Source organism: Ctenocephalides felis, unplaced genomic scaffold (assembly GCF_003426905.1).
Source record: "Ctenocephalides felis isolate EL2017-DRISC unplaced genomic scaffold, ASM342690v1 CF-g0.4_SCAFFOLD_00845, whole genome shotgun sequence".
NCBI lineage: Eukaryota > Metazoa > Arthropoda > Insecta > Siphonaptera > Pulicidae > Ctenocephalides > Ctenocephalides felis.
This window is the reverse complement of record NW_020536999.1, coordinates 28288187-28315996: the sequence shown is the minus strand read 5'-3', so window position 1 is coordinate 28315996 and position 27810 is coordinate 28288187. Positions and strand designations below refer to the sequence as shown.

The 27810-nt window shown below is 28.2% G+C and overlaps 1 protein-coding gene across 1 annotated transcript in view; it reads left to right on the top strand.

Moving 5' to 3' along the window:
- Positions 1–27810, top strand: part of LOC113372006 (gamma-aminobutyric acid type B receptor subunit 2) — a 215224-nt gene that overhangs the window by 150857 nt on the left and 36557 nt on the right. The window contains exons 8-10 of the mRNA XM_026612382.1: positions 10147–10161; positions 15179–15404; positions 19974–20109. Coding sequence (XP_026468167.1) covers positions 10147–10161; positions 15179–15404; positions 19974–20109 — 377 coding nt within the window. The remainder of the gene's footprint in view (positions 1–10146; positions 10162–15178; positions 15405–19973; positions 20110–27810) is intronic.

Sequence of the window (27810 nt, the reverse complement as noted above, 5' to 3'; positions counted from 1 at the left end):
ATATAGATAAGTTTCTTGAAGCAACAGTTTCTTAAAAAAATGAGATAATTGAATTTACCACGTTATTTTTAAAAAAATAAATACACATGATATCTTACTAGACCCTCCCTCCTCTCCCCGGTGATTTTTTATGATGTTTTGTCAAACCTCCCCCTCCCCTTTGAAGCGCACACGATTTAAGCAACCTCATCCATAATCTCAATAAAAACTACTTTATTTTACATACACTATTAATTTTAGCAATATTTATTTTATTTACAAAAATAAGAACAAAAATATGATTCAATCATTTTTATTCAACAAAGAAACCTTACAGGTTAAATTAAGGCAAAAACAGGCCATTTCATGATAAATTACATAAGATAAGCAAACTTTTTCTCATTCTTTCCATGAAAGATTAGCTTCATAAAACCGAATGACCAATTGCGGAATTTTCACCTTTGCTTGTTCGGAGGTGACCAAATCGGCCTCTTCTACATCTTTCCATTTTAAAAGATACATCAAGGTGTCCCCGGATTTAGAGACTCCTATAACCTTCTCGGGCACCCTCTTCGAAGGCCCGGGGGCTTTAGAATCCGACATTTCCACCGGAGTCTTGTTTTGGTCATCAGCTTTGGGCAGTTCCTCTTCGTAGGACTTAATTAATTCGGGGCACAACAAGTTCTCTTTGGGCTCCCAACTATTGTATTTGTTTGCATAGTTTTCCCATTTTATTAAATACTGAGTCTTACCGTTTACAATGCGTTTTTTCACTATTTTTTCAACCATATAAACATTTGCGCCGGGTTTTGTTTTCGACGTTTTCATCATTTTGAGGTTAGGTAACTGTCAAAAGGAGCGCTCAACAAATGTAAATTAATTTACAAATAAATCCACAGGGTGAATTTTTGTTCGTAAATTCAATATTAATTTACAGAATATATATATTCAGCAAATTATTTGTTTTCTTGGCGTTTTGTTTCGACGTTTCACGACGTGTTAAAAAATTTTGCGCATTTATCACTATGCGGTTTTTAAACAATTATGTTGGTATTTGTTCAATCTGAATTAGAAGAAATAATCAATAAAGCTCAACCTTATGTTTCTATCATAGATCTTAACATATGTGTAAAAGTGATTTCTATGGATTGTGAAAGAAATTTTTGTTCCGCATTTCTTTTGACTTAAATAAAAAATTATTCACTTAACTTTATTAAGTAATTTATTAGTATGTGTCCAACGGATTATATACAAAACACCATAAAGATCAAAATATGCTAAATTTAAAAATTTACATTAAAAGCACTGTAATAAAATATTGTAAAAACTGTAATAAAACGATGGATCATTCAAAAAAAATTATGAAATGTTACATGTGATATGATCTTTACTTTAATTAGTGATTGATTATGTAAACTAGTTATCAGTAGCATTTTGACTTGAGGCAAATTGCATTAACTTTCTGATACATATACATAGTGAACAACCAATAAGAAAAGAGATTCAGGTATTTAGGAAAAATTAGTTTAAATGTTTAATTCGAAAATATTACGCTTTTATCAAAAACGATTTCAATTGAATACATTTAAACATATTTTATCATATGTGATTGTATAAATTAAATGAATTTATTTAACAAATTTTATTTCATTCTTTTCTTGAAAATATATTTTATCCAAGTGTGTGGAAGTAAACTGTAATCAATAGCTACTAACGAAGCAGCACGGAACGCTTATCGCTTAGGGCGAGGGGGATAAATTTCAATATCACCACGTATAACCAAGGGGGAAAGAGGGGTCTAAAAATTATTAAAATCGATCACTTGATTAATGGACGGATAAATGGTTCCTCTTAGAAACGCTTGAGTTCGTGACGAAATTCTAGACTTTGATTATTCTTTATGATTCAACCGCTTACACTAGGCCTATAATATTTTAGTATGTTATTTCATATTATGAATTCTATCGTTGTACTAAGTTTGAACAAATACATACAAAAAATTCCTTAAATTAGCCAAAACCTAATTAACGCGATTCCACAACGTCGTCGAAAGGTCAAAAGTCGGCTCACATACATTCACACATGCACATAATTTTTCTAAATTTAATTTCATACGATTTAGAATGACTTGAAACGTCGAGCATAAACTTAGCAAATCGGATTTTTTTGCGAAAATATAAATTTCTTCAACAAAATAATAAATCATGAGATTTACTTCTAAATTCAGTATGACATCATTTTGCTTCGATTACTTGTTATGACTCGCTTGGTAACGGCTTGAAATAATTTCTAATACTGATCACGGCAGGGTGATTTTTCTATAAAATGTCTGAAATCAGGTTTAATACTACTATTCTTATATATATATATATATATATATATATATATATATATATTCCATATGGATGGACGGCATCGGATATTAAAATATCGCATTATATATTGCGGTGTAGTCGGAATACGCATTTCGATATTAATATATCCGACGCCAAGAACAGCTCGAATACAACGCAAAGGAGCAAGTACCATAAACATTTATTACGCATACTCTTATTCGATATCCTAAGCAGCTGAAATTCAATTTTATACATTTTGAATTTCATATTTGACATCGATACTAGCAGTGTGCTACTTTCATGAAATCTGATTTGTGCGAAAAAATCGATTTGAAGAAAATATTCCCAGTCTTAGAATAATAATTCTATTTCAATTGCTAATCAATTTTTAATACACAAGGGTGAAAATAATAGCAGTTTCGTGTTTCAATTACCTCTAGTGCATAAAAAAGTTGAAAAATTGCTCAGTATTTTCACCTGAAAAGCTGGGGTTAATAATTCAAGCGTCTGTTTATCTTGCACGGAAGACAAACGTTATATTAAAATTATGTAAGAAACTTGAGTGGATAATAATATTTTTCCACGATGTATTTGACCCCCAACTGGAAAGTGAATTTTTCTCATATACGACAATAATATAAAACTTATCTAGACTTTATGAAAATTAATTTAGTATGTAATTATTTTTATCATACCGAAGGAGAACGTTGTTTTTGTTATTAAATCTCAATTGCTAATCATATGTCAATATTATACTAAATCTTTTGACACTAAAGTTGGAAAATTATGTAAAATTTTTTTTGAACAATTAACGAAGGAACGATCCGATCTATACTAAAAACTAATCACCACAATTTCCAACTTTGATATCTTTCGAACTGCTTTTGAATTTTCAAAATTGGTTCAGAATTTTTATAGACAAAAAATTTGTGATTTTTTTTATCAAACGTCGAGAGGTAAGGCAAAATTTTGGCTCACATTCACAGCAAGCAAGTCGCACTTTTTAACTTATAATAATAAGGCGAAAACTTAACTTATAATAATATAAGGCGAAAACTTAAATTTCGTCTACAGAAAGTTAATTATTAGAAGAAGTACAATCACAGTTAAGACGAAAATAAATCTCAACTATTAATTAAGAAAATGAAAAGAAAGATGATTCTAAGCTCACAGAATTCTAGAAAATCTTCCATGAAGAACTGCAAGGTCCTTTGACAAATGGATATCCACACCATTACTTACCTCTTTTGTGCTAATGGATTTTTCTTAAGAACATATTCCGTTTTACAGTTTTAAGTATTTATTTACATTAAGATGTACTTATACTTATTTCATTTCAACATTACTTACACTTTAGTGGAGACGTTTCTGAACAGTTAATGGTTCTCAAACGAGAAAATGGTCATAATCGTCATAATTTAAATTTGCGTTAATATTACATGTGTTTATGAAATCTGAATTTTTGTTAAACATATGTATTTTTCATTTGCTTTGATTTTGTATTTATTCTAAAAATTAAAATAATAAATTGCAAAATACTTCATACTTTTATAATAACAAAAGGTGAAGTAAAAAATAAATGCCTAAAAATAACATAATATCTCATGCATTTTGCTCATATTCACTTCAAATGTTTACCTCATTTGAACATGATTCGAAGTCTGAAATGCACTAGCAAAATTCATGTTATTTTGATTTTTTTATTTTTTGACTCTATTTTTTTTATTATAAAACTCTATTTTTTTATTATCATGTATTTTACCATTTTAAATTCATGAGTCAATTTACCAACTAAGGATGGAACTGACTAACGAACTTTAGTGCTTTTTACTAAAGGGGGTCTCCCAAATTCTATTTATTTTGAAAAATTTAAATTCATATTGAACAAAGTCTTTATTCCTAAAAACTAAGGGTTTGTGTCATTATATTTTACTCAGAAATGTTATTTACGATTACGGACCCAAAGCTTAAATGAACAAAGTTAATATCTAATTGGTTTGGTATTTAGCCTTGAGGCAAGTTACATGAACTTCCCGATATGTGTAATTAATCGACTTAATCAATAAAAAATAATTTAATTGATGAGTGATTAGAAGTATTCCGAGTGGATTTATTACATATGATTGAAAACGAACGAACACTTTGACTCGTTGTATTTTCTAATAGCAAATTTTTAAAAATCACCAGTTTTTATAATTGAACCAGTTTCCATAGGACTTTAATGGTTTACTATATGTTCATTAAAACCAAGTGCTCTATCCTTATACCAAGTAAATCGTCTAACTTTAATTTTAACAAACGTCAAAAAAACTACTCATTTTCTTAATCTTTGATTAATTTTTAAAATTCAACTACTTGAAAAATTTTCACCTAAAACTAATCAGTACCATTCCCAACTAATATCTTTTCAAACAGTTTTTGATATTTTAAAATCGGTTCGGTAGAATGAGCTTAAATGTGGACGAAAAGTTTAACACTTTTTTTCAAATTGCAAAGAAACGGCTTCACAGATCGTCGCACAGAACTGACAAACGATAGTCCTCATCGAAATACATCAAATGAATTTTAAATTTCGGAAATCGGTTCAGGCGTTTTTGAGAAAACGTCGATGAAAGGTCTAATTTTGACAAATGCCAAAAAAACGATACCAATTTTTGCAAACTTTGACGAATTTTCAAAGTTAAACCAATTGTCGTATGGCCGTAATATTTTAGTATGATCTAGAAGACTTATAGTATCTACCGTCAAAAAATAATAATAAAAACCAACGAAAAAAAAATTTTTAACACTTTATTACAAGAAAACGGCCCGGCCGATCTTTACCAAAAACTAATAAGTACGATTCCCAATCAATATCTTTCGAACGGTTTTTGAATTTTCATAATCGGTTCAAAATTTCGGGCTAAAACGTTGACGAAAAATTTTTCACTTTTCTGCGATTTATAAAGAAACGTCTCGGCCGATCGTACCAAAGCTGACAAACGATAGTCCTCGTAATAAATCTGTTCTCATACACACACACACACATATATATATACTTTTTCCAAATTTGGTCTCATTCGATTCAGAATGGCTTGAAACAACGAGAAAACATAAAATTAGCGAATCGGATGTTTTGATGAAAACAAACCTCCAAATTTTGTTTTTACTGCCGTGAACCCCTTGAAAGTTGCCTTGTGGACCACTTTGGAAATCATTGGTATAATTACAGATCAAACTGATTCTACGATTACTTCGTCAAAAATTATTGAAATTACCAAAAATATAATATTTCGGCTATAAATTAAGATTAAGTTGGATCATATGTACACGGAGAGCAAAACAAATTTAAAATCTGTTCAGTATTTTAGGCGTCCATCGCGACCAAACAACGTGACACTAACTTTATATATATAAAGATATTATATCTCTTGTGTTCTATTTGTATAAGTATTATCAAGTATTTTGAGAGTCGTCGCAGTATGAATCTTGTTTCTATACTTGCAAAACATACAGGAAGTTCGAGTAGCCAAAGTTCGCGAATCAAAGGCACAAACTACACGGCTTTTTGCGCCCCATGCTGCACCTACGCGAGTTTGTCGCCGTCCAATAAATACTTACGGCTTAAAACTTCCAAAGACTTCGTATTTACGTTTCTGGTAAAAGAAAAGTTGGATAGTACTACGGTAATAATCCAACTTAAACGCACACGGTTGATCGTGATTTATGATACTGAATATTCGTGCGGAAGTAATGGATTCAATTTTAAAATTAGTTACGCTAGACTAACACATATAATGATGTAATTCATGGTGATTTTTTATACTGATTGATTATTGATGTGATGGTTAGCTAGTAAAATAATTTTGTTTTATTTCTTTCTCTTAGGGTAAGTTATATTAATTGCAATAATTTGAATGTAAAGATTTGGCGTATCCTTATGTTTCAAAGTCTGTCTTTTATAATATGACATACCTTATAAAAAATGGATGTTTTTGTATGTATGCAGTAGGTATGTATTTATGTATATATGTGTGTATGTTTGGATACACAGTTTTTCGTTCACGATTTTGAGAGCATAAATCAAACGCTTTGAATAATTCAAAAAACTATTGTTACTGACGGGTAGGCGTGCTGATTAGTTATTGACAAAGGCAGGTCCAAGAGATACGTAGCGAAAAATACTAAAAATAACAGGTATTTAGAGAACAGAGCATTTGATAAGAGATAAGGGTCTCTAAAGACAAACATGACAAAATTTAAGATATGTATAGAATATAGGCTTGATTATATTTTATTTACTTCTCTTATAAACATATATAAACGTCTTCGCTTTAGTTATAAGCCCTTATATTCTGTCTATAAACTACGAATTATGAAAGTTACATCATTAACTTCCGGAAGGAAAAGTTAGTTTTTTTCAAAAAATCAGATTTGCTAATTTTATGGTTTCCCGACGTTTCAAGTCATTCTGAATCGAAAGAGACCTTTGGAAAAGTACGTGTACCTGATGTATTTGAAGCGAGTGAATAAACTTTTGTCCACTTTTTCTCGTAAACGGCTTGATTTCTGAAATTTAAAAGCCATTTAATGTAACTAAAAAGCAACTCGTTTTGATTGGTATTGCATAATGATCGGTCAATCTTTTTTGTAATCAGCAGAAAAATGAAATAAAAATTGTCCACGTTTTAAGCCGCAATTCCTAAATCGATTTTAAAAATTCAAAAACTGTTTGAACATTATTTGTACTAAACATACTGAAATTTCACAGACCTAGTGTTTCAATTTTTAATTTTATCAAAGTTTGAAAAAATATGAAATGTTTGAAAAATATGTTTTGTGATGGGATAAGTTCAAAATTTTAGTTTTGTCAACGTTTTCTCAAAATCGGCTGAACAAATTTCACTAAATTAAAAGCCAGCAAAAAAGTTTTTGCAAAAATATTGTTATCTCAAGTTTATGTTCGTGCATTATAGACAGAAGTTCATTAATAATTATATAAAAAGATTCTTCTTAAATCTATTATTAATCTACAAAACTTCTCAAGTTGTGTAACAAAACCTCTCATATGATATACGTACTGGTGCCAGTATTTTCTTATAGCATATACTTGATATTTCACAAAATAATTTATTAAGTTCCTAAGAAAGAATGTTTCGACATTTTCCATAAAATTTAATATGACAATAAAGTTTAGGCACTAAACAGTCCTTCGAAAATTAATTGAGTCATATAAATACTTGGAATAAGGTGCTTCAATTTTAGGACATACAAGCACATGTATGTGCACTATATTTATTATAATTACAGATAATTTATTAAATGTGTTTGTGAGATATCAATTGGTAAACGTTATGTTTAGTTGAAATTTTCATCTAAATATCTAAATCACAATTTCAGTTGATCAAGTCAATAATTGTACATTTCGGAAAGTTCATGCAACTTGCCCTGAAGCAAAATGCCACTTTCAACTAGTTTATAATATTGTATTTGGTAATACCTGAAGTAATAGTCAATTTCTGTTCATTATTCATTATTTTTACTCCTCGTATGTTTAATTATGAAACGGAAAGTTCCATCAATTAGCCTTAAAGCCCAATGCCCTGTACCACTAGTTTGTACCTACTATGCAAATCATTTTTATTAGGTAAGTTTCAGAAATATTCTTTCACACACAATACACCACTAGTTTGTGTTTTTTACATTAGAATCAGTCGTGGCTAACGTGGGCGTTTGCAAATATCTCACGTTCGGATCGCTCACGTACAGACACGCGTGCTGGCAAGGATTATGAATTAATAACAAATCCTTTCGTTATGTAATCACAGTATTACATGACATGTAATACGTAAAATGGATGTCTCATTTGATAAATGAAATATGAATTCTTCGATGGAGAGGAGATAGTTATTTATTATTCAATTTATTGACCTATGTGAAGATGAACCTAATCTTGATGGATTTTTCTAAATTGCAATACAGTAGAAGTCCTTTAGTCCAGCTTGCTCGGGACTGACTACTGTGATGAACTATCATAAAGTCCAGACTGTCGGGTGGTAATTATAAAAATAATTAGGTTAATAAAAATTAGTAGGAAATACAAACACAAAGCTCATTTCGCATTTATCGAATTATTATATATATTTAAAATATTTTTAAATTTTTAACAGAAAAACACTAAATTTTTACAAAAAAAGTAAATATTTGATAATTTCTAGCCGTTTGATGATTTGTAGTTTCTGATTGAAAGTTAGTGTTACGTGTATTCATATCTCTCGAATTCAATACCAAGACCTAAGTTCTAAAAATATGGTCACTGCACAGTTAAGTGGTAAAATCTACAAGTGTATTGTGCCCCTGTGTTTAGTAGAGTAAGTTAAACTAGTGGGGCGCATGGCATCGTGCCTTAAGGCAAATTGCTGGAACTTCCCGTACCAAATATTATTATTTTTTTAAAAACGATTAACATTTTTGAAAAAATTTCACTTCGAAAAAATTAGATTTTTGAGAAACTAGGACTTTGACAAAAAATTACCTTTTTTGGAAAAAAAAATTTTTTTTTGAAAAAAAATTTTTTTCTTCATTTTGACATATTTTGGAAATTCTGAACTTTTTTTCAAAGTAATCGTACTGCTTTAACTGCATAGAGACAAAATGTAAAAGCGCGTAAGTGCCGCATCGCCGTCTAACGGATAAACATTGGTACGGAACCCATAGGAATGCAAACAAAATTTATACTTATTGTTAAAATCTCTATAAAATATCTGATAATTTGATGTGCATATGTCTAATGATCATTTTTGACCGCCAAATGGCAATTTTTTACTTTTTTCAATAGATCTCCGAAAACAGAAATATAAAACTTATTATAATCTAAGACTAAATTTGGGATATGATAATCAATCTTACTATTATCATACTATTATATTATACTATACTATTATATATCATAGATAATTTAACTATTATCTATTATACCGTGAGATACCTATGCCATCAATTTCTCTATCCATACAAATAATCTATTACAGCTAGATGTGTATATATATGTATGTATGTATATATATACAAACACCCTACATACCTATTTAATATTAATGTGTTATATATTTCTACCTTAAGCCTTATTTATTATCTCTACCTATCTATTGCCTATACCGGGGATTGAACCCGGTTCCTCTGCGTGACAGTCACGCATCTTAACCACTACTCTATCGGGTCCCCCACTGAAAATATATTATGGAACACACTGTTGTTTCATTTTCTAATTAATTGAGCATTTTCTAATTAATTGAGTAACTAATACTAAGGTGACGCAACAACACACGAAAAAAGACGGTTGATTGTAGCGTTACGGTGGTCGAGTGGATAACGTCGTAGCTTGTCATGCGGCAGACCGGGGTTCGATTCCCGGTAAGGGTGAAAATAGTATGTAAGCGAAATTGTAGGCGTAAGATAATAAATGTTAGGCGGTTTAGATATAAGTGTAAGGATTGAGCGTATACGGTGTGGTAGTAAAGGAACGTACGATATAGTAGTTATAAGGCGTATAACCACGTAAAATGTAATGTTTAGGTATGGTTTAGGTATAGGTGATACACATACGCGAAAAGAAATTCATGGTATTAGGGGTTATCGTATAAAAATTGCGAATGTTATATAGATTTAATTTATAACTATTCGTTCTTCTATACAAATATTTAGTTTGCTGGTTTGTTTTTGACAAAGGCAGGGCAAAAGTGCAAAAAAATGTCGATTTAGTTTTTGAGTCAACGGAGCATCTGGTTTAAATGATTCAAAAAACATTTTACATTTATTTACTGCAGGCAGAAGTAATTAAATTTTTGGGCAGGTCCAATAAAAAAAAGTAAAATATTCTCTGTTAAAAATATTAAATATCGGTACGAAAAGTTCTAGCAATTTGCCTTAAGGCACGCCATGCATCTCTAGTTTAGTCTTATATTATAAGAACAAAAAGTTCAAAACCATCGGAATCGAAAGGTGAAAGTTTTTTAGGTAAATTTGATTATCAATCAACTTTATTTATACTAAAATAATTATTAACTAGTGGGGTGGGTGGCATCGTTCCTTAAGGCAAATTGCTGGAATTTCCCGAACCGTAACGAAATGTTCGAGAAATACTAAATGTTTTCAAATAGATTATTATAAATATTGTAACATTGTCTAATATTTATAAGAATTATATAAACTGAATTGCAAAGTTGAAATTATTTGTAAAGTATATTAGAACTATAGTCAGATTTAAAAGTAAATCTGAATTATTTTCGATATACAAAAAATTAAAAAAAAAAAAGTTGAAACAGTTTAAACAGTTTTTTCCAAAATCAATTATTTTGTTAAGACAAGCAGAAAGTTCTTTTAATCAATTAAATCGGACGCTTAGTTTTTTGGCCTTAGATTTTTGGCCTTAGATTTTTGGCCTTAGATTTTTGGCCCATTACAATAACTTACCCTACGGGAAGTTAAAAACGGCCGAATCCTTCGTAGAACGTAAAGACTACGTATTTCGTTGAACATACTTTGTTCACGAACCTAGACATAACGGAATTTACCATGAACACAACGATTACCGAACAAAAGCGAGTCCTTTCGAATGATTCCGAGCCACCCCGAAAACGTTCTAATAGCTCTCTATTGCTTTTATTTGCTAAAAGCTCGTTTTTGAAAAAAACGTAATTTTCGAAACAATGCCGGACTATCAGGCATTCCAAACTGTTGTGGGCCAGACTATAGGACTTCTACTGTATATATTTCAATATGTGAAAATTTAGTCCTTGTGTTTAAAACAGAGCAGAGTAGGAAAACTTATACACGAACTATAATAATTACACAATACCATAAAAATTTAGCAAAACCATATAGGTCCACTTACTGCGGCTATCAAGTAGAAAATTCTATATTAGTACCAGATATACTACATTCTAAAGATTTTTTTTAATTTACATATAAATTACAATCTGTCTATAGATAGGCATCGAGTAATTGGTTTAAGAACTAACAGTGGCTTTTTAAAAGGTGAACTCAATGGTTTACCTTTAATTTTTGTACTAAATATCTAATTTTCATCTTATTTTACAAAAAAGAGAGCAAAATTTTAGAGATATTAATATCATCGGTATTGATTTTTTTTCAGTTTTTATATTATTTTTATGGTGTTTTATAAAATTCGTGAGTTTAATATGATCACCTATCATAAGAATAAAACTTCCAAATATTATATTGAATAATATATACCTATTAAATTTAATATATTCTGTTGCTAGGAGCAAACTAATTTTAATGTGATTTATAACGAATCATAGTTTTAACCAATTTTATACATTTATACAATAATTTATTTTTAAACGAATAATATGTTTATGGAAAGAGAAATTCTTGAATAATACCTTGTCAATATGATTTATTTATAACTAAAGTATAGAATACATATTTTTTTATACAAAATGCGATATTAAATTCAAAACATCATTTATAAGTACTTATGTACTAACATATATTTTTGCTTAAAGCATCATGTAAATTTCTATGTTTACACACAAATAAGCATTTAGTATATTTTTGATATTTTATATATATTACAATTCATGAGAAACTCAACAAATACTATATATTTATAAAGACTATGATTCTTGAATGAACTTTTTATTATCAATTTGTTATAATTGCAACTATATTACTATATTCAATGAACATAAAATACAAAATAAAATTCTTTGAACTAAAAACGACTATAGTATATAAACAATATTCGATTAATAAATATATGTGTTCTTTGTATAAAAAATGATTAACTCCAAACATGTTCTATATTTTGTGCTTTTATTATTATTATTAAATTATTATTATTTTTAATAATTATTAAAAGTTTTTACTACCACCTTTAGAACTTAAATTATATTTTTTCTTTATTTTTTTCAGGGGCCTGTATCGTTTAGTGGAGCAGATAGAGTGGGCACATCTGCATTTTATCAAATTCAAGGTAAGTTTTTTTTGTTATTGTTTGATGCAAGTTATTCATAAATATATCATTTTACTTATTTTAATTATAATATTACAACATATTTTTTATGAAAAATGCTATGTATTGGTAAAAGTATAAGTAACGTATCGAAGCCAACAAATTTTCAAACATATACAGTTTTATTTATCAATGATACCATTATATGAATATTGAATAAGTAAATCCTCGAATTTCAATTTAACTACTGAATCATATATATAATAATATGTGAAGCTCAGCATTGCCATTGAATTCGTCTTAACAGCAATCGATTTCATATCAACTTTCCCTGGAGATACATAAGAATAAAATATTACCTATGTCAGTTTTGTTACCTTTGAACGAGCCCAATATTACATTTCCTAAAATAATCCTATTTGTTTTTCAATCATTTTCTCAGCCTACAAAAAACTTTTATCGAATGGTTGGCGATCTTCGAAAGTATGTATTATATAGTAAAACTTCTATTTTATAGATCAGAACAAGATTAGAAAATACATATATATTAAGTTATGGTTATAATTTATTTATCGGATTATGAAACTCAAGTTTTATAATAACATTACATGAAAATATAATATATAGCCCATAGCTTTTGAAATATTTTAGTTTCCTAAAATATAATTAATTAGTATTTTCAATAATTAAAGAGTATATTAAAATTCATAAAGAAATATTAAAATCATTTTGTTTTTTTATAGAAGTAAACTAACTAAAATTTTTATAGTTTACGCATGTCCTATAATTTTTAAGATATTTATTACAATAATAGATTTTCATAAATTATTTTGTTTATTTATATAAAAAATCATATACATTTTGAATATACTTTATAACATATTATGGTCAGTTTTATATTTTTGCAATTATTATTATATAATTTGAGAACTAATTTGTTTTTTACATCTCTTACTATTTTTATGGAAAAATATTTAGAAACAAAAAGTATGAAAATCCATTCATTACATCTTCTGTTCATTTCACGATTTATCTGCCAACATGATGTAACTGTAAAAGAAAACTCAATTTTTATTTGGCAAAAACACATTTTGATTAAAAATACGTCTGTAGGCGAGCAGATAAAAGAAAATTTTCATTTAAGTTATAAATAATACAAAACCCGCCATAACAGAGTTTTATATAGATATACATCTATAAACATACATCATCTATATACATTTCTACTACAGGAAATATCCTTTTTCTATTGAAAGTCTAGTTAGTTTTCAATTCAATTTATGCTTATACAAATTTGAAAGTATAATAAAATTTACATGTTATATTTTTTGTAAGTTTAGGTTCTTCAAAGTAAGAAATTCAATTAAAATTTGAAATTCAACAAAAATTTCATTAAAATTTGAAATACTTCACTCAATTTACATTCACTTTAAATCAAGTATAAAAATTTTACAAAAGTGGTTCCCTGTTTTTGTTTTATTAAACATGTCTGTGTGCGATAAATTTATACAATTACATATTTTACAACTTTGATTAAAAAACAGTTTTTACTGTCAAGGAAAAACTTTGCATTCAAAATAAATAATAATAAGGCTTAATCTCAGTTTGTATTGATCAAATCGATTTACACATAAGGAATAAGTTAAACCACTTGCTTGAAAGCACAATGTCACTACACTTACTTATTTTTACTTATAAAAATTTGGTTGACAATAATAAAAATTATTTCAAAATTCAAATTGAACACTCTATTCAACCACATTTTTTTTGAAGAACACTAAACTTTTTCATTAGCGTTGGAAATCAGGATTAAAATTCATTAAAAATAATTGACCAGTTATCGATCAGGTTATTAATGATAAATGAAATAGAGAATGTGGTAAAAAAGTGAAAATTGAGGGTTGATTCACTCGCATATTTTTAAATTATAAAATTGATTTAATACATAAAAAATAAGTGTTACAGGTGGGCGCAAACCTCAATAAAATTAATTTTTTATGTAAAATCGAGCTTTTTCATATGCTCAAAAAAAATCTGTTGAAATTCAGTCAAAAACGTTCACTGGCCGAAATCGAGATGAAAAATGATGTAATTACTATAATTCCAATGAATAAGAGTTTGTGGTTCAGAATAGTGTTTTTTGTATACGAATTATAAAAAGAAAATAAATACAAGTATAAAGATGAATTCAATATGAGGTATGTAAAAACTCCCAACACTACATTTTATTCACAATTTTTCAATAATCTAAAACATTGACTCATTTTTTTATTTTTGATAAAAAATTAACCCTTTCCACCTGCGAAGTGCAGAATTATTATGTATTTTCTTGCCGGAGCGGCGACATGCGAGTGGAAAGGATTAAAACTTTGAGATAAACATTTCAAAATTTTACTTTCATAATTTGAATTAACTTATCAATTATTAAACTAAGAAGATCTCACTGGAGTACTTCTTAGACATCGCTCTCAAATATTGTCAATTTTGCTTATAGGAATCCTTATGTATTTCTGATTTGCTGAATAAAACAGAGTTAAAAAAATAATAATAATAATTACTTGAAAATTTGCTAAAACTCAATTATTATTGATATAGTCTATTTACACAATTCGGGGAGTTTATGAATTTTTTTGAAGCAAAATGCCACTTATACCTGATTATTCAATTATAAGCAAACCGGAGTGAATAAAATTCAATATTATCTCAAACTCCTATTACAATATTACTATTTCAAGCTCCTAATACCTCTATTACATATTCAACATCTAACAATATAAAAACATAGTTATTCCTGCACCAATGTTTTACCAGATTATTTGTTCTATTTATTTAAATTTTGATGTTAGTTCACAAGCTAAATAAATTTACAGTTTTATTTTTTTCCCCCCAGATGGTGAAGCTTTAGACATCGCCCTCTTCTACCCCGATGCCGAAGAATTAGATTTCTCCTGTCCGGGTTGTGTACCAGTAAAATGGCACAGCGGGCAAGTGCCAATAGCCAAAAGGATTTTCAAACTCCGGGTCGAGACAGTAACTCCGGGGGCTTTCCTTGCTATAACTTGCCTCGCTTCCATTGGGATTACACTGGCGGTCGCATTTTTAGCTTTCAATCTGCATTTCAGGAGACTCAAGTAAGGAAATATCAATTTAAATAGAAACAAATGATTTTCTTCCGATCGTAGATAGAAATTGTAAAAGATATTTACTGTGTTGATATTTGGATAGAACTTGTGCATTCGCTGTACTATTGAAATAAGTATTTCTTCTTCGACGGTTTGTTTATAAAAATACTTTTAAATCTGCATATACGGAAATCAATATTTTTATTGATTCGCCAATGTTATATTTAATATTATTTTATAAACCAGGTCATATTGGATACTAAAACTTATTTATTTATTTATTTACTTATTTATTTATATGCCAATCGTCTTTATACTATAGTTAAAAAGTTTTAAAATATAGTTTGCTAATTAATAACTTGTATATATATATATATATATATATATATATATATATATATACATACACATCTACATACATACAGATATGCATACATATATACATACATATATACTCATATAGTACACATATATACACATTCACATATACGTATATAAATACATACACATACATACACGTAGACTGTATGATAAAAACTATGATAATTAACATAAAATAATGCTTTGCTAGCATAAGAACATATTAATTTATTAACATCTTGAGAAAGAAGTTGATATTTGGAAGAAAATGCAACTGTTTGTCGCGATTGACGTTTCTAGTCGATTTGAATCGTTTAACATCCAAATATGTGTATGTATGTATGCGGTGGCGTTGTGCTAATATTTTTTTTGTCGGAACGCTAAAATTTAAAATCTGGTTCATAAACCGGTTCAAAAAATTGATATATTTCGATAAGAACTCACAAATCAAATATATTGACTTCTTATATAATTAACTCTATTATATACAGCTAGTCTATATATTAAATTGTACAAGTATGAGGGAATCATTGAGTACATAATTTATATTCTTTAATAACATTAATTATATTTATTATGGTATTATTTGTATTCATTATTACTTACAGATATAAAAGTACTCAAGATTTATTACAATACTTTATAAGACTTAACCTAATAATATGATAGATAACCTATTACCTATCTTACTATACTATATTATTGTATATCAAAGCTAGATATCTATTATCAATCATACAGTGAGATACCTATACCGTCATTAACTTATTATATACCTACATACTTTTGACTTCTTATAAATATTACTGTCTAATTTATATATTTACCTATATTATATAGGTTTACCTTACGCCCTATGTATTTTTTTTATTATCTCTACCTATCTATTGTCTATACCGGGATTTGAACTCGGGACATCCGCGTGGCGGTCGCGCACCTTAACCACTACCCTATCGGGTAGTCCCATTTATAACATAATATGGAACGCACTATTGTTTCCACGGGTCATTTTCTAATTAATTAGGTAATTAGTACTAAGGTGGCGCGACGACACGCGAAAAAAGACGGTTGATAGTAGCGTTACGGTGGTCTAGCGGTTAAGGTTGTCGCGTGCCACGCGGCGGACCCGGGTTCGATTCCCGGTAGGGTTAATGTAAGGTGTAAGGAAAATTATAGGTAATAGGATATATATAGTAGATATAGGTTAGGTGTATTCGGTATACAATGTAGGAATTAATGTAGGAGAGTATGTGGTGAAATATAGCGTATGGTATAGATGTAAGGCGTGTAGTATAGAATGCAACGTATAGGCATACGTAAGGCTATAAAAATACACGAATAGGAACCTATCATGTAGGTGTTAGCGTATAAGAAATGCGAATGAATATAAGATTTAATTTATAAATATTATTTTTTCTATAAGAATTTTTATCTCGGTATTAAATATCTAAAATATCCAAAATATCCGTTAAAGCATCGAACTTCATAGAAAATTAATTATTAATTTTAAACGATTCTGTGCACTGTGCGAAAATATTTTTTACAGAATAGCAACAGTCTGAAAAAAAATTTAACGTTTTTTTATAGTCTTTTTAATTTTTAAAAATAGTAATAAACTGGAGTTTGGGAATGAGCATATTTCATGGTGCGGAAAAATCTAATATAGACTATGTGAAAATTCCGGGAGAATCTTTCCAGTAGAAGTTGAGAACTCGTGGCTATCTTATAGAAAAAGACAGTTTCGTAAAAAACGCGTTTAAATCTTCGCGGAGATAGGAAACATAAAAGAATTAACATCGTCAAACAGTTATATCTCCGAAAATAATTGAAATTTTTTGAAATTCTCTTATACAGATAATTTTGAACTGTTATACTTTGAAAATATTGGAAAAACAAAATCGATTTTTCTACAATTCTAGACCAGAATTAAAAGGGTATCTCTTTACACTTACACAAAATTTATTTATTTATAATTTTATCAGTAACTATTAGTTTTCATAGAAAATTAACATGAACATACTTAGTCTCCTTGACTCAAAATATACATCATAGTTCCACTAAATTGTCAATTACGTTGGTGTTAAAATCTCGAAATTGGCTTGCACCACAATTTGGAATCACTTTCCTCCTGCCTCGTCATAAAGGAGCTCTGTTATTAGTGCCTGTGTGTCTATATCAAAGGTGATCTTTTGATGAATTTAACATTCATAATTAATTTATTTCCATTTCGCCTTCTCTGTGTTCAGCTAATGCATTCGCACGCATTGTTCCGTTATGGGGATAATGAAATAAAGCGCGTACCTACATGTAAGAGTAAAATTTCGAATGGCACGTGGGAGCTAGTTGATATTATGAATATATGGCAAACAACGAAATAATGTATTAATATAAATTGAGGTATTCAGGAACACGGAGTATATTAAACGTATCGCATAAAGCTGCGTTGTTTAAACTATGTAAAATGTACATAACACACAACATAAACTGGTTATTGAACAACATTTTGACTACTGAATGGTACTATTGTACCCACTACAGAATGAAATGCATCAATTGTTTTTATAAAATAGTGAATAAAACATTTTTTACTAATTATTTATTTTCATTTGTACTACGTGATGATTATTTTTTGCACATGATTTGCGATAATAATAATGGGTAGTACTGCCCTAGGGCAGGCAGGTCCGTGAGCTGAGTTAATCTCCAAATTGAATTAAAGAAGAATTTTGTGCGATTTTTTATTGCCATTTCATACAACGATGCCCGAAATGGGCTATTATCAATTAGAAACATTTTTGATCTATAAGTGAAAATGAACATCGCTTCTACACGATGTCAGGTTGTCCAGAGTCTCCGTGTAAACGAATCCGTGAGCTTAACCGTTAACCATAAAATACCCATGATTTGCAATATTCCAATTTAAGTGTTAATTAAAGCTTTTCGAATCATTCCCTAGTTATGTAGAGGATTATCATAATGTCGTGTTTTTAAATAAGCAAAAACAAAAGCCATCTCAAAGATCACCCAAACTCACTTCCCAAAGATCTCTCCGGGTCAGATTAAAAAGGAAGTTTATTCCAAATGAATCATTGCCAAAGTCACACCTTATGTATTCCAAACTTTATATTAGTCTATTACACGTTGTGTTGTACATGTGCATTTTACATTCATGTAAGTTTTAGGAACTTTTATGCTATAAAAACTACGATATATTATTATAATTACAATACAAATATAATTTTTACTACAATTAATTCGCTTTGCATTATATGAATTCACTTCTGACTAATGCATTTCTGCTATATAAACATATAGGTATATGCGTTAATTATGAATATATTCGTATTTCACTTTTGTTTAATTGCCAATAATGTAATTAATCATTATGTAAATGCATCATTATGTAATTAATTAGATTAAAATTTTATCCAGAAATACAAATGGATTAAATTTTATATTATAGGTTTTGGATATTTGTGCTAATACTAAAGAATTTTAATCTGCCTTAAATAGTATTATTATTATGCATTGAGGGTCTAATTTTCGCATAAAATAAAAATATTTCATTATGGGCCTTATATGTTAAATAGTTATGCAAATCACAAACTGTGAAAATGCTTGGTCTTTGGTGTTCTTTTAACAGAAGAGCTTTTAACACATAAAACCTAAACTCCAAATGGTTCCAATATCAAATGACAATTTTATCATAAATGCAACTTTCTGTTGATGTCACTTTGATAACACAAGGGTGAAGTCTGACGTTTGTGCCTTTTGGAGGTTAGGTTCTATGCGTCATTATATTTAGATATTTAGTAAATGTATCTTCAGATATTAGTACAGAGAATATTGCTCTGATTAGTAGTGATAAAGTACATAATTGTAAAATACATAATTATGAAGCACCTTAATAATGGTTTTTGTCACAAAATATGAAACTATATTTTGGCATACCTTCAATTTGTATGAATTATTCAATCGTCTTTCTAAATTAGAATTATGTACCTACCAAAGTACATAATTATGAAGCACCTTGATAATGATTTTTGCCACAAAATATGAAACTATATTTTGACATACCTTTTCAATTGTTGTGAATTATTCAATCGTCTTTCTAAATTAGAATTCTGTATCTATCAAGATACATTGTTGCTTATAAATGATATTATTGTGGGCCTATTTATTTATTATTATTTATAATATTTTTTATAATATTTTCAGATCAATCAAACTATCTAGTCCTCGTCTAAGCAATATGACAGCAGTTGGCTGCATTTTAGTGTATGGAGCAGTCGTTCTTTTAGGCCTAGATCATGCAACTCTGCCGACCTCAAAAGTTTTTCCAGCTGTTTGCACGGTAAGGATATAATTTTTTTATAATAATTATAAAAATTAAATGGGCAATAAGTGTTGAGTAATATATACAATAACCCACATTTTTATAGACAATCTACAATAATAAAATTTAGCAACCATATCTGTACTATACCAAAGCGTCTAGTAAATCATTATGTTCTAAATATTCATAGATATTTTTATTTAGTATTATTGCTTCATTTTGATTTTTACAACGTCACAAAAGTCATTACATAATATTGCACATTATTCATTTTTAGGTAATGATAACAATTATCATATTTTATTTATCTTCTATTCATTTCGTGCACAATTAACGCCAATATACTTTAAGCTGTTTAATAAAAAAAACTATTAGTTTCCAACATTTTTATATTTATTCTGCTGACACAAATGCTATTAATTTTATGGATTTGACTGTAAAGATGTCTTACAAATAGATAGTGTATCAATAAAATATTTATCAGGGGGTTGAAAAGTAAATATACTACTAGATTGGGACTCTATATTATTCATGAAGAACACGGAAAAGTAGTTGTTGCCCCTTAGGAAAACGATATATATATATATATATATATATATATATATATATATATATATATATATATCGAATTAAGTCTAAGTTTTCAAACAAATGCTATTAGTATTTTTTCCAAAAATTTATAATTGTTTTATTAATTTTTTGATACTCTTAAAAAAATTTCATTATCTGCAACGGGCAATTGAGATTAATATAAATATATATATATATATAATTATCTTATCTTATTATATATATATATATATATATATATACACATATATATGGGTATCTTGGCGATGTGAGAATACACTTTAATGTGGTAAAGGAAATAGGTGGTTTTCTTATATTTCCCAATCATTTATATGTCTGTTTTGCTGATGTGTCATTTTTCCTGGATCAAGTTTCTTGCAACGTCATCATAATGAAAAGGAAATAATAAAAATAATGGGATCCTATATGACGAATGAGATATCTAGTTTTTAGAAAGAAAAAGGGAAAACTTAAAGAGAACATTAATGCTTATTTAACAGGTGACAAAGTCTGTTTAACAACGATTTCAAAATTTGAAATAACTGATTTTACAAACTAGTAAAAATATTAGAAATTTGTTCAAAATGTCCTACACTACTTCTAAATTTATTTTTATATTATTCAAATCATGTTCATTATTTTTTTTTTTCAAATATATTGGAATCATTGGCATCAATAATCTTGAAAACGGAATCAAGGCAGTTTAGATCTTAGATCATTAACTTCCCGAAGGAGAAGTTAAGGTATTTTGCCAGAAAATACGATTTATTAAATTAATTTTCTCGACATTGAAAAAACTAAACTAAATTTGGAAGAAGTATATATGCACTTATTTATGTGACTCATCATTCGACCTTCCATCGACGTTTCTCCAAAAACAGCTGGACTAATCTCACAAATTTGAAAACCATTCGATATAACTGGGATTTCTTTGTAATTAGTATAGTGCAAAATTAGCTTTGTTTGTGGTTTAAGGTTTAGCACACAATTTTGAAATTTAAAAATACAAAGACTATCCGAAAGGCATTGGCAAGTGAAGATTGGCTGGGCCGTTTCTTCGTAATTAAATGCTAAAAAACATGTTTTTGATGATTTTTATGAAACTTAGTATGACGATAGTTGTCGTAACTTGAAATTACATTCTAAAATATTATAGGCCTACGGTAAGCGGCTAAATTATAAAATCATCAAAGTTGAGAGTTTCGTTTCAAGGATTTTAAGCAAAATCTATGCCAAAGCATATGCACCTTCTGTGGTTTTTGATAGGTACATACTGATTACAGACTACGTCCATAGTTAGATAAAATATGTTTTTAGAATACGAGACGAATAAAATAAATTATTTTAAATAAATTAATTTGATTTAACAATCACAAATATTTGAAGTAAGAATTGGAAATCGCATTGATTATTTGCAGTAAAAGCAATAATTGTATTTTTGGAATTAGCAGTTGAACTATTTTTACCTAAATCCCAGTTCTTATTGATTAAATTGATTATTTGTACGTATCGGGAAGTTTATGCAACTCGCCTTAAGGCAAAATGTTACTTCACCAGAACAACAATAGGAGCACTCACTGCATATCGTATAATTTTATCATTATTTTTCTTTATTATATAGATCTCTAAGTAAACGTTCGATATGAAATTTTTCAGATAAAAATAATAATTTTCAAACTTTTTACGATACTATTCAAGGCGATGATTATGAAATTACCAGTCTTTACTATTAAAAGCAATAAAGTCGTTCTGCCCTGGGGAAAGTTTTTTTAAATAACTCTCCATATTATGTTCTTTCCGCACTCAAAAGAAGATAATAAAAATGAAAAACGTCAGAATTCTGCATTCTATGCGACATATTCCACATTTCACGTTTTACATTTCACATTAAATTAGGTTCCCCGACTTTTATCTCATATTGCGTTGCTCCATATATGACATAGTGTATTAACGAACTATCATTGTAAAAATATTAAATTCAACTCAAGTTTGCTGTTGCCGTGACCTTTTGTCGGAAAACAGGAAAATTGAACACAAATTGGAAACAATCTGACGGAAAAGTCTAATAAAATATATTGTTGCAGAGATTTTATCGGTTTTTATCACAACACATAAATCAATGTCTTAAAGTTTGACTCATTTGGAACTATGAACGGGGTTTTAAAAGAATTAATAAATCGATCCAATTTGACATAGAACATATAATTCTTGATGTATAAAAAAGGTTGAAAATTATACAAAATGAAAAACAAGCTATAATGGAAAAATAGTATGTTGTAAATAAAACAAAATCGTGCATGGTCATGGCATCGTGCCTTAAACCAAATTACTGGAACATCCCGTACCAAATATCAAATTTTTTAAAAAAGATTGTTTTTTTAAACTTTGAATAAATTAGATTTTTGAGAACAAAAAGTAGAAATTTTTATAAATAGAAATATTTTGAATGTTTTTGATTTTTTAAAGCAATTTTAAAGTGTTAGCTGCGTGGAGGCATTGGTACGGAACAGATGTAAATAAAGTTTGTTGTTATTATTAAAATCTCTGTAAAATATCTGATAATATAATGTCCATATGTCTAATGATCATATTTGACTGCAAATGGCATTTTTTTACAGTATTTTATTGTATCTTCGAAACGGCAATTTTTTGCGATTACTATAACTTATCTTATGGAAAGTTAATAAAAATGCCATATGATTAATTTTTTCTCATATGAATAAATTGTAAATATAATCTTCGGGCATGACTTTTAATATGTTCTTCTCGAAATGAAATGTATCTCTCTCAGAAGTTAAAACATCTTAATCTTTATGGAGATACAGATTTAATCCTTTTGAAAAGGCAGCTACAATATTCAAATTATGAGCAAACGCAGCATATAGTATTATGAAAAAGATGTAGAGAGATGAATTTGATTAATATGCATGAGTCGGGGGGTAATTTAATATAATAATTAAGGGTTTTAGTGATATTTTTATTTCGTACCCAAATTTTTATAGCTTTTTATACTTTTAATTAAAAAATAAAAATAATTAAAAAAATGTTTAGATAAAATAAAAAGTATTTTGTTTTTAACAAATCCTGAAGAAAGGGATATCTCAAACCACGTAGAATTTCAAAAATATATTAATAAATATTTCGTAAAAATAAAATTATATATATGTATATATCTATATTATATTTATATTATATATATATTATATCTATGTATATATATAGATATGTGTGTAAGAATTTCAAAAAATATAACAAAAATTTTTTTTCATCATCATTGCGTCTGTATGCCTTACAAATTAGCATCAATTTTTGCTCTTATTTATATTTGTTGGGTAATTATTTGCATTCAGAAAAAAATTACAATAATATTAGTAAAAAATGTATCTTATCAATCAACTGTTCAATAACCCTTATGTTTCCAAGTTTATTGCCAAATACTTCATTTTATTTTTTGTGTTTTATTTAATTGGCTTATTTGTGGGCGTTATTATAGTTTTTCAATGGTTTCCGAAGTGCATTTAAATTTTCTACCATAATATTTAGCGTATAATTGGAACATGTAAACCACTACCTCCTTTATCTCCAAAGCAAAAACCATTTTCCTCGTAAACTCCACAAAACATGTCTTAGCTTTGCTATTATAATTATTCTAATTGGACTTTTCATTGAAATTTAAAGTTGGTTGCGAAATAATTATAGAAACTTAATTTTGAATTAGTAGTAATGAATTGAGTTTGTTTATTTGTTTATAGTTAGTTATAAAAAAATAATAAACGTAAAAAATACAAATAATTAGAACGGTATTAATCATGAATAATGATATCTTTCTAAATCTCTTTACAAAATTGTACATATTTTTTTGTCTTTACTAGATTGATGGAAATTTATATTAGCCATTAAGATAATTTAGTGTGACAAAATTTATAGCACATATTTGCATAAAAGTAAACTAATTTTTATATTAAATTAATACTAAGTGTTCGATACAAATGAGTCATAAGGGATAAGATGAGTTTGCTAATTAATTTATATTAATTTTTTAGAACGGTTGTAAAATAAGTAAATCAGTGATGAAAACTAATGATAGCTTGGCTGCTACGAAACTACTTTGAAATAACTTTACTACTTATATCTTGATATCTAATGGCATAAAAAATTAAATTACAAATTATAACTAATTTTAAAAATATATATACCAGAGGTTCAAAACGAACTAAAGATCAAAAATAAAATATTAATGATTGAAATATACAGTGAGATATATTTGTAAGTGAAAATATGCATTAAAATAATTATTGATATTATTTGGTACACGACCGGCTTTAATATTCCAATGTATATTTAAGTTAAAGATTTCTCTCAATCTTATAAAAAATTCAAACTACAATTTGGGAAAGTTCCAGCAATATGCTCCAGAGTACGATGTCATGCACCACTAGTTGGATTATTTTATAATTATCATAAAATATTTTTTTGTACGAAGTAGTTTCGTTAAAATACAATTTTTTAAATTATAACCTAAAATCATAAGTCAACAATTATTCTCTTTCTAATGTCCATACATTATATCGATTTTTCTACATTTTTTCTCGTAAATATTTTTTTTCCTTCGATAAAACTTTTTAACGCGTTTTCACAGCGTCAGGGGGATGACACCTTTGGGGTAGTGCTTCCAAAGGGCGAATGCAAATACTATGTCACAGTTGCATGTTTAATTCAGAGAGCTCTACGGAAGAAACTCAAACAATCGCTCTATTTTATTCAACGTGGTGCTTTTATTGAAGTACTTAGCTGCTCTCACAAACACATCTGACGATGTTCGATATTACATCTCAAATATAAAACATTGAATCGATTCGAGAAAAGAATTAAGGGAATCTCATAAAAGGGGAATGATGGGTTTCAAATGAAATTTATAAAATGCGACAAATCCTATAAATTAATTCTATATATTAGGTCATACAAAATGTAATCTCTTTCCTGAAGGGGGATTTTACTGCAAATTTTCTGATCACTTTAGACATCTAAAGTTTAGAGGGTAATGATTATTTAAATCTTATGTAGCAAATAATAAATAACTTTTCTTATGAGAAACTAGAAAATCCGAGTTTTTAATTCTATGTTGACGTTTCAAGTAATTCAGAATTGTTTTATACCAAAATTTCACCTTTCGTCGACGTTGTCTCCAAAAAATTAAAAAAATGTCGAATTTGTGAGACTTTGCGCCTATTTGTTTTACGAAACGATCGCCACAGCAGCCGTTTCCTTAGAAATATAATTAGTGTGAAGTTGTTTGTCAACATTTTCGTTGAATATATTGAACTATTTTTAAAACACTTCGAGATATCAGTTGGGATTCGTGCTTATTAGATTTTGGTAAACATTGGACGGACGATTTCTTCATAATTTTAATGATGCTTTGCATGGTGATAAGGTTCATGATCTTAACAATAATCCTAAAATATTATAGGCCTAGGAAAAGAGGTTTAATTATAAAAATTACACATATGAAACTTGCATTTACAAAATATCACTTTTACTAAGGGTCTTAAAATATTTCAAATATTTAGTTTTAATATATTAAAGTAAGGAACAAGATTGATAATTATGTTTGACCTAATAGCTATGTATATGAAAAAAATGTATTCTAGTACTGGTTTGCAAACATCTACTGAGGCCAGTAAAATTTTAATAATATGTACTATAAAAAAATACACCAGAAAAATTAATTACACTTTGATTAACACTACTACTCATTCATTTTCCTAATTTTTATTAAATTTTCAAAGTATCTTCACCACAGGAACAAGGTTACAATTGTACACGTGCATTTAGTTGAGCTCCGGAATTAGTACTTCGTATTCATTAGCAGAACTTAGTTATCTTATTAGCCGTGGGCAATTAAGCTTAAACTGATAACAAATGTATTATGTTATAAGTCTTTTCAAAAATAAAGTGTTCGAGATACTCGTTTAAATGCAGCGCAATTGTAGATTATGTGAAAAATTTTCAGTTATAAATTAAGGACCTGAACGCGATTTTTTATCTCTACATAATTAAAATATTTATAAGAAATTTAAAAAGAATATGTAATTAAAGGTAAATTTTATAAATTGTTTTTGCAAATTTAAAATACGTCTAATTATAATACTCACCAATATATAATTATTATTAAAAATTTGACAAAGGTCCCTGTTTTTTGTAAAACAGCGCAAACTGTTTTGAAAAATCGCATACTTCAATAAATGATTTAAAAAGTTAGATGTTCTATGTGTAAGTAATGTCCCTACATTCGTAGAGTTTAACACACTCGTTTATTATAAAATAATAATAATTTATTAATTATATGCTTGTTGTTAGTTTTTTTTTTGCAATTTTGCATTGTGGACGGTATATTTATTGCATCTTAGAATGCATTAGTAGATTAAATATTCTTGAGAAAAATATCTGTATCTTTCTGAACTATTAATCGAGCTTATATATAACACTTTGGTATATGTTGTTTTAGATTTAATTTTTTCATTATTTTGAGTGTTTTATATAATGCAACGAATAAATAATAATTTTCTTTATTTAGGTTGTGTATAGAATTGTCAAAATTGCGTTTGTGATAATAGTTTTTGTATATAGTAGTGGTTTTATCTCACACGGATATATTTAATATTTATTTATGTATGTATCTTAACAATTTTATTCCTCTTAATAACGATTTTTGATAGAAATTCAAAAAATATTTATTAACCTCCCGTAGGGTAGTTATAGTAATCGGCCGAAAATCGAAAATCGAAAATGAAAATTTTTGTGCATTTCTCCACGTTTTGAAGGTTTCTGAACATTTCGGCATACCTCAGAAAAAATGGATGTGTGTGTGTGTGTGTTTTGTGTGTTCGCCTTTTTCCGTTCACGTTTCGGGCGCATGGATCAACCGATTTGAATGGTTCAATAAACATTCGATTCTTATTGATAGGAAGATGTGCTGATTAGTTTTTGGCAAAGGCAGGTCCAGCCGTTCAGAGATACGGAGCAAAGAGTGCAGAAAAGAAATTGAGTTTTTGGGAGAACGGAGCATCCGATTTGAATGATCTAAAAAACTTCAATTAGTAATGATTGGGAGAAGTGATGTTTAGTTTTGGCAAAGACAGGTTCAGC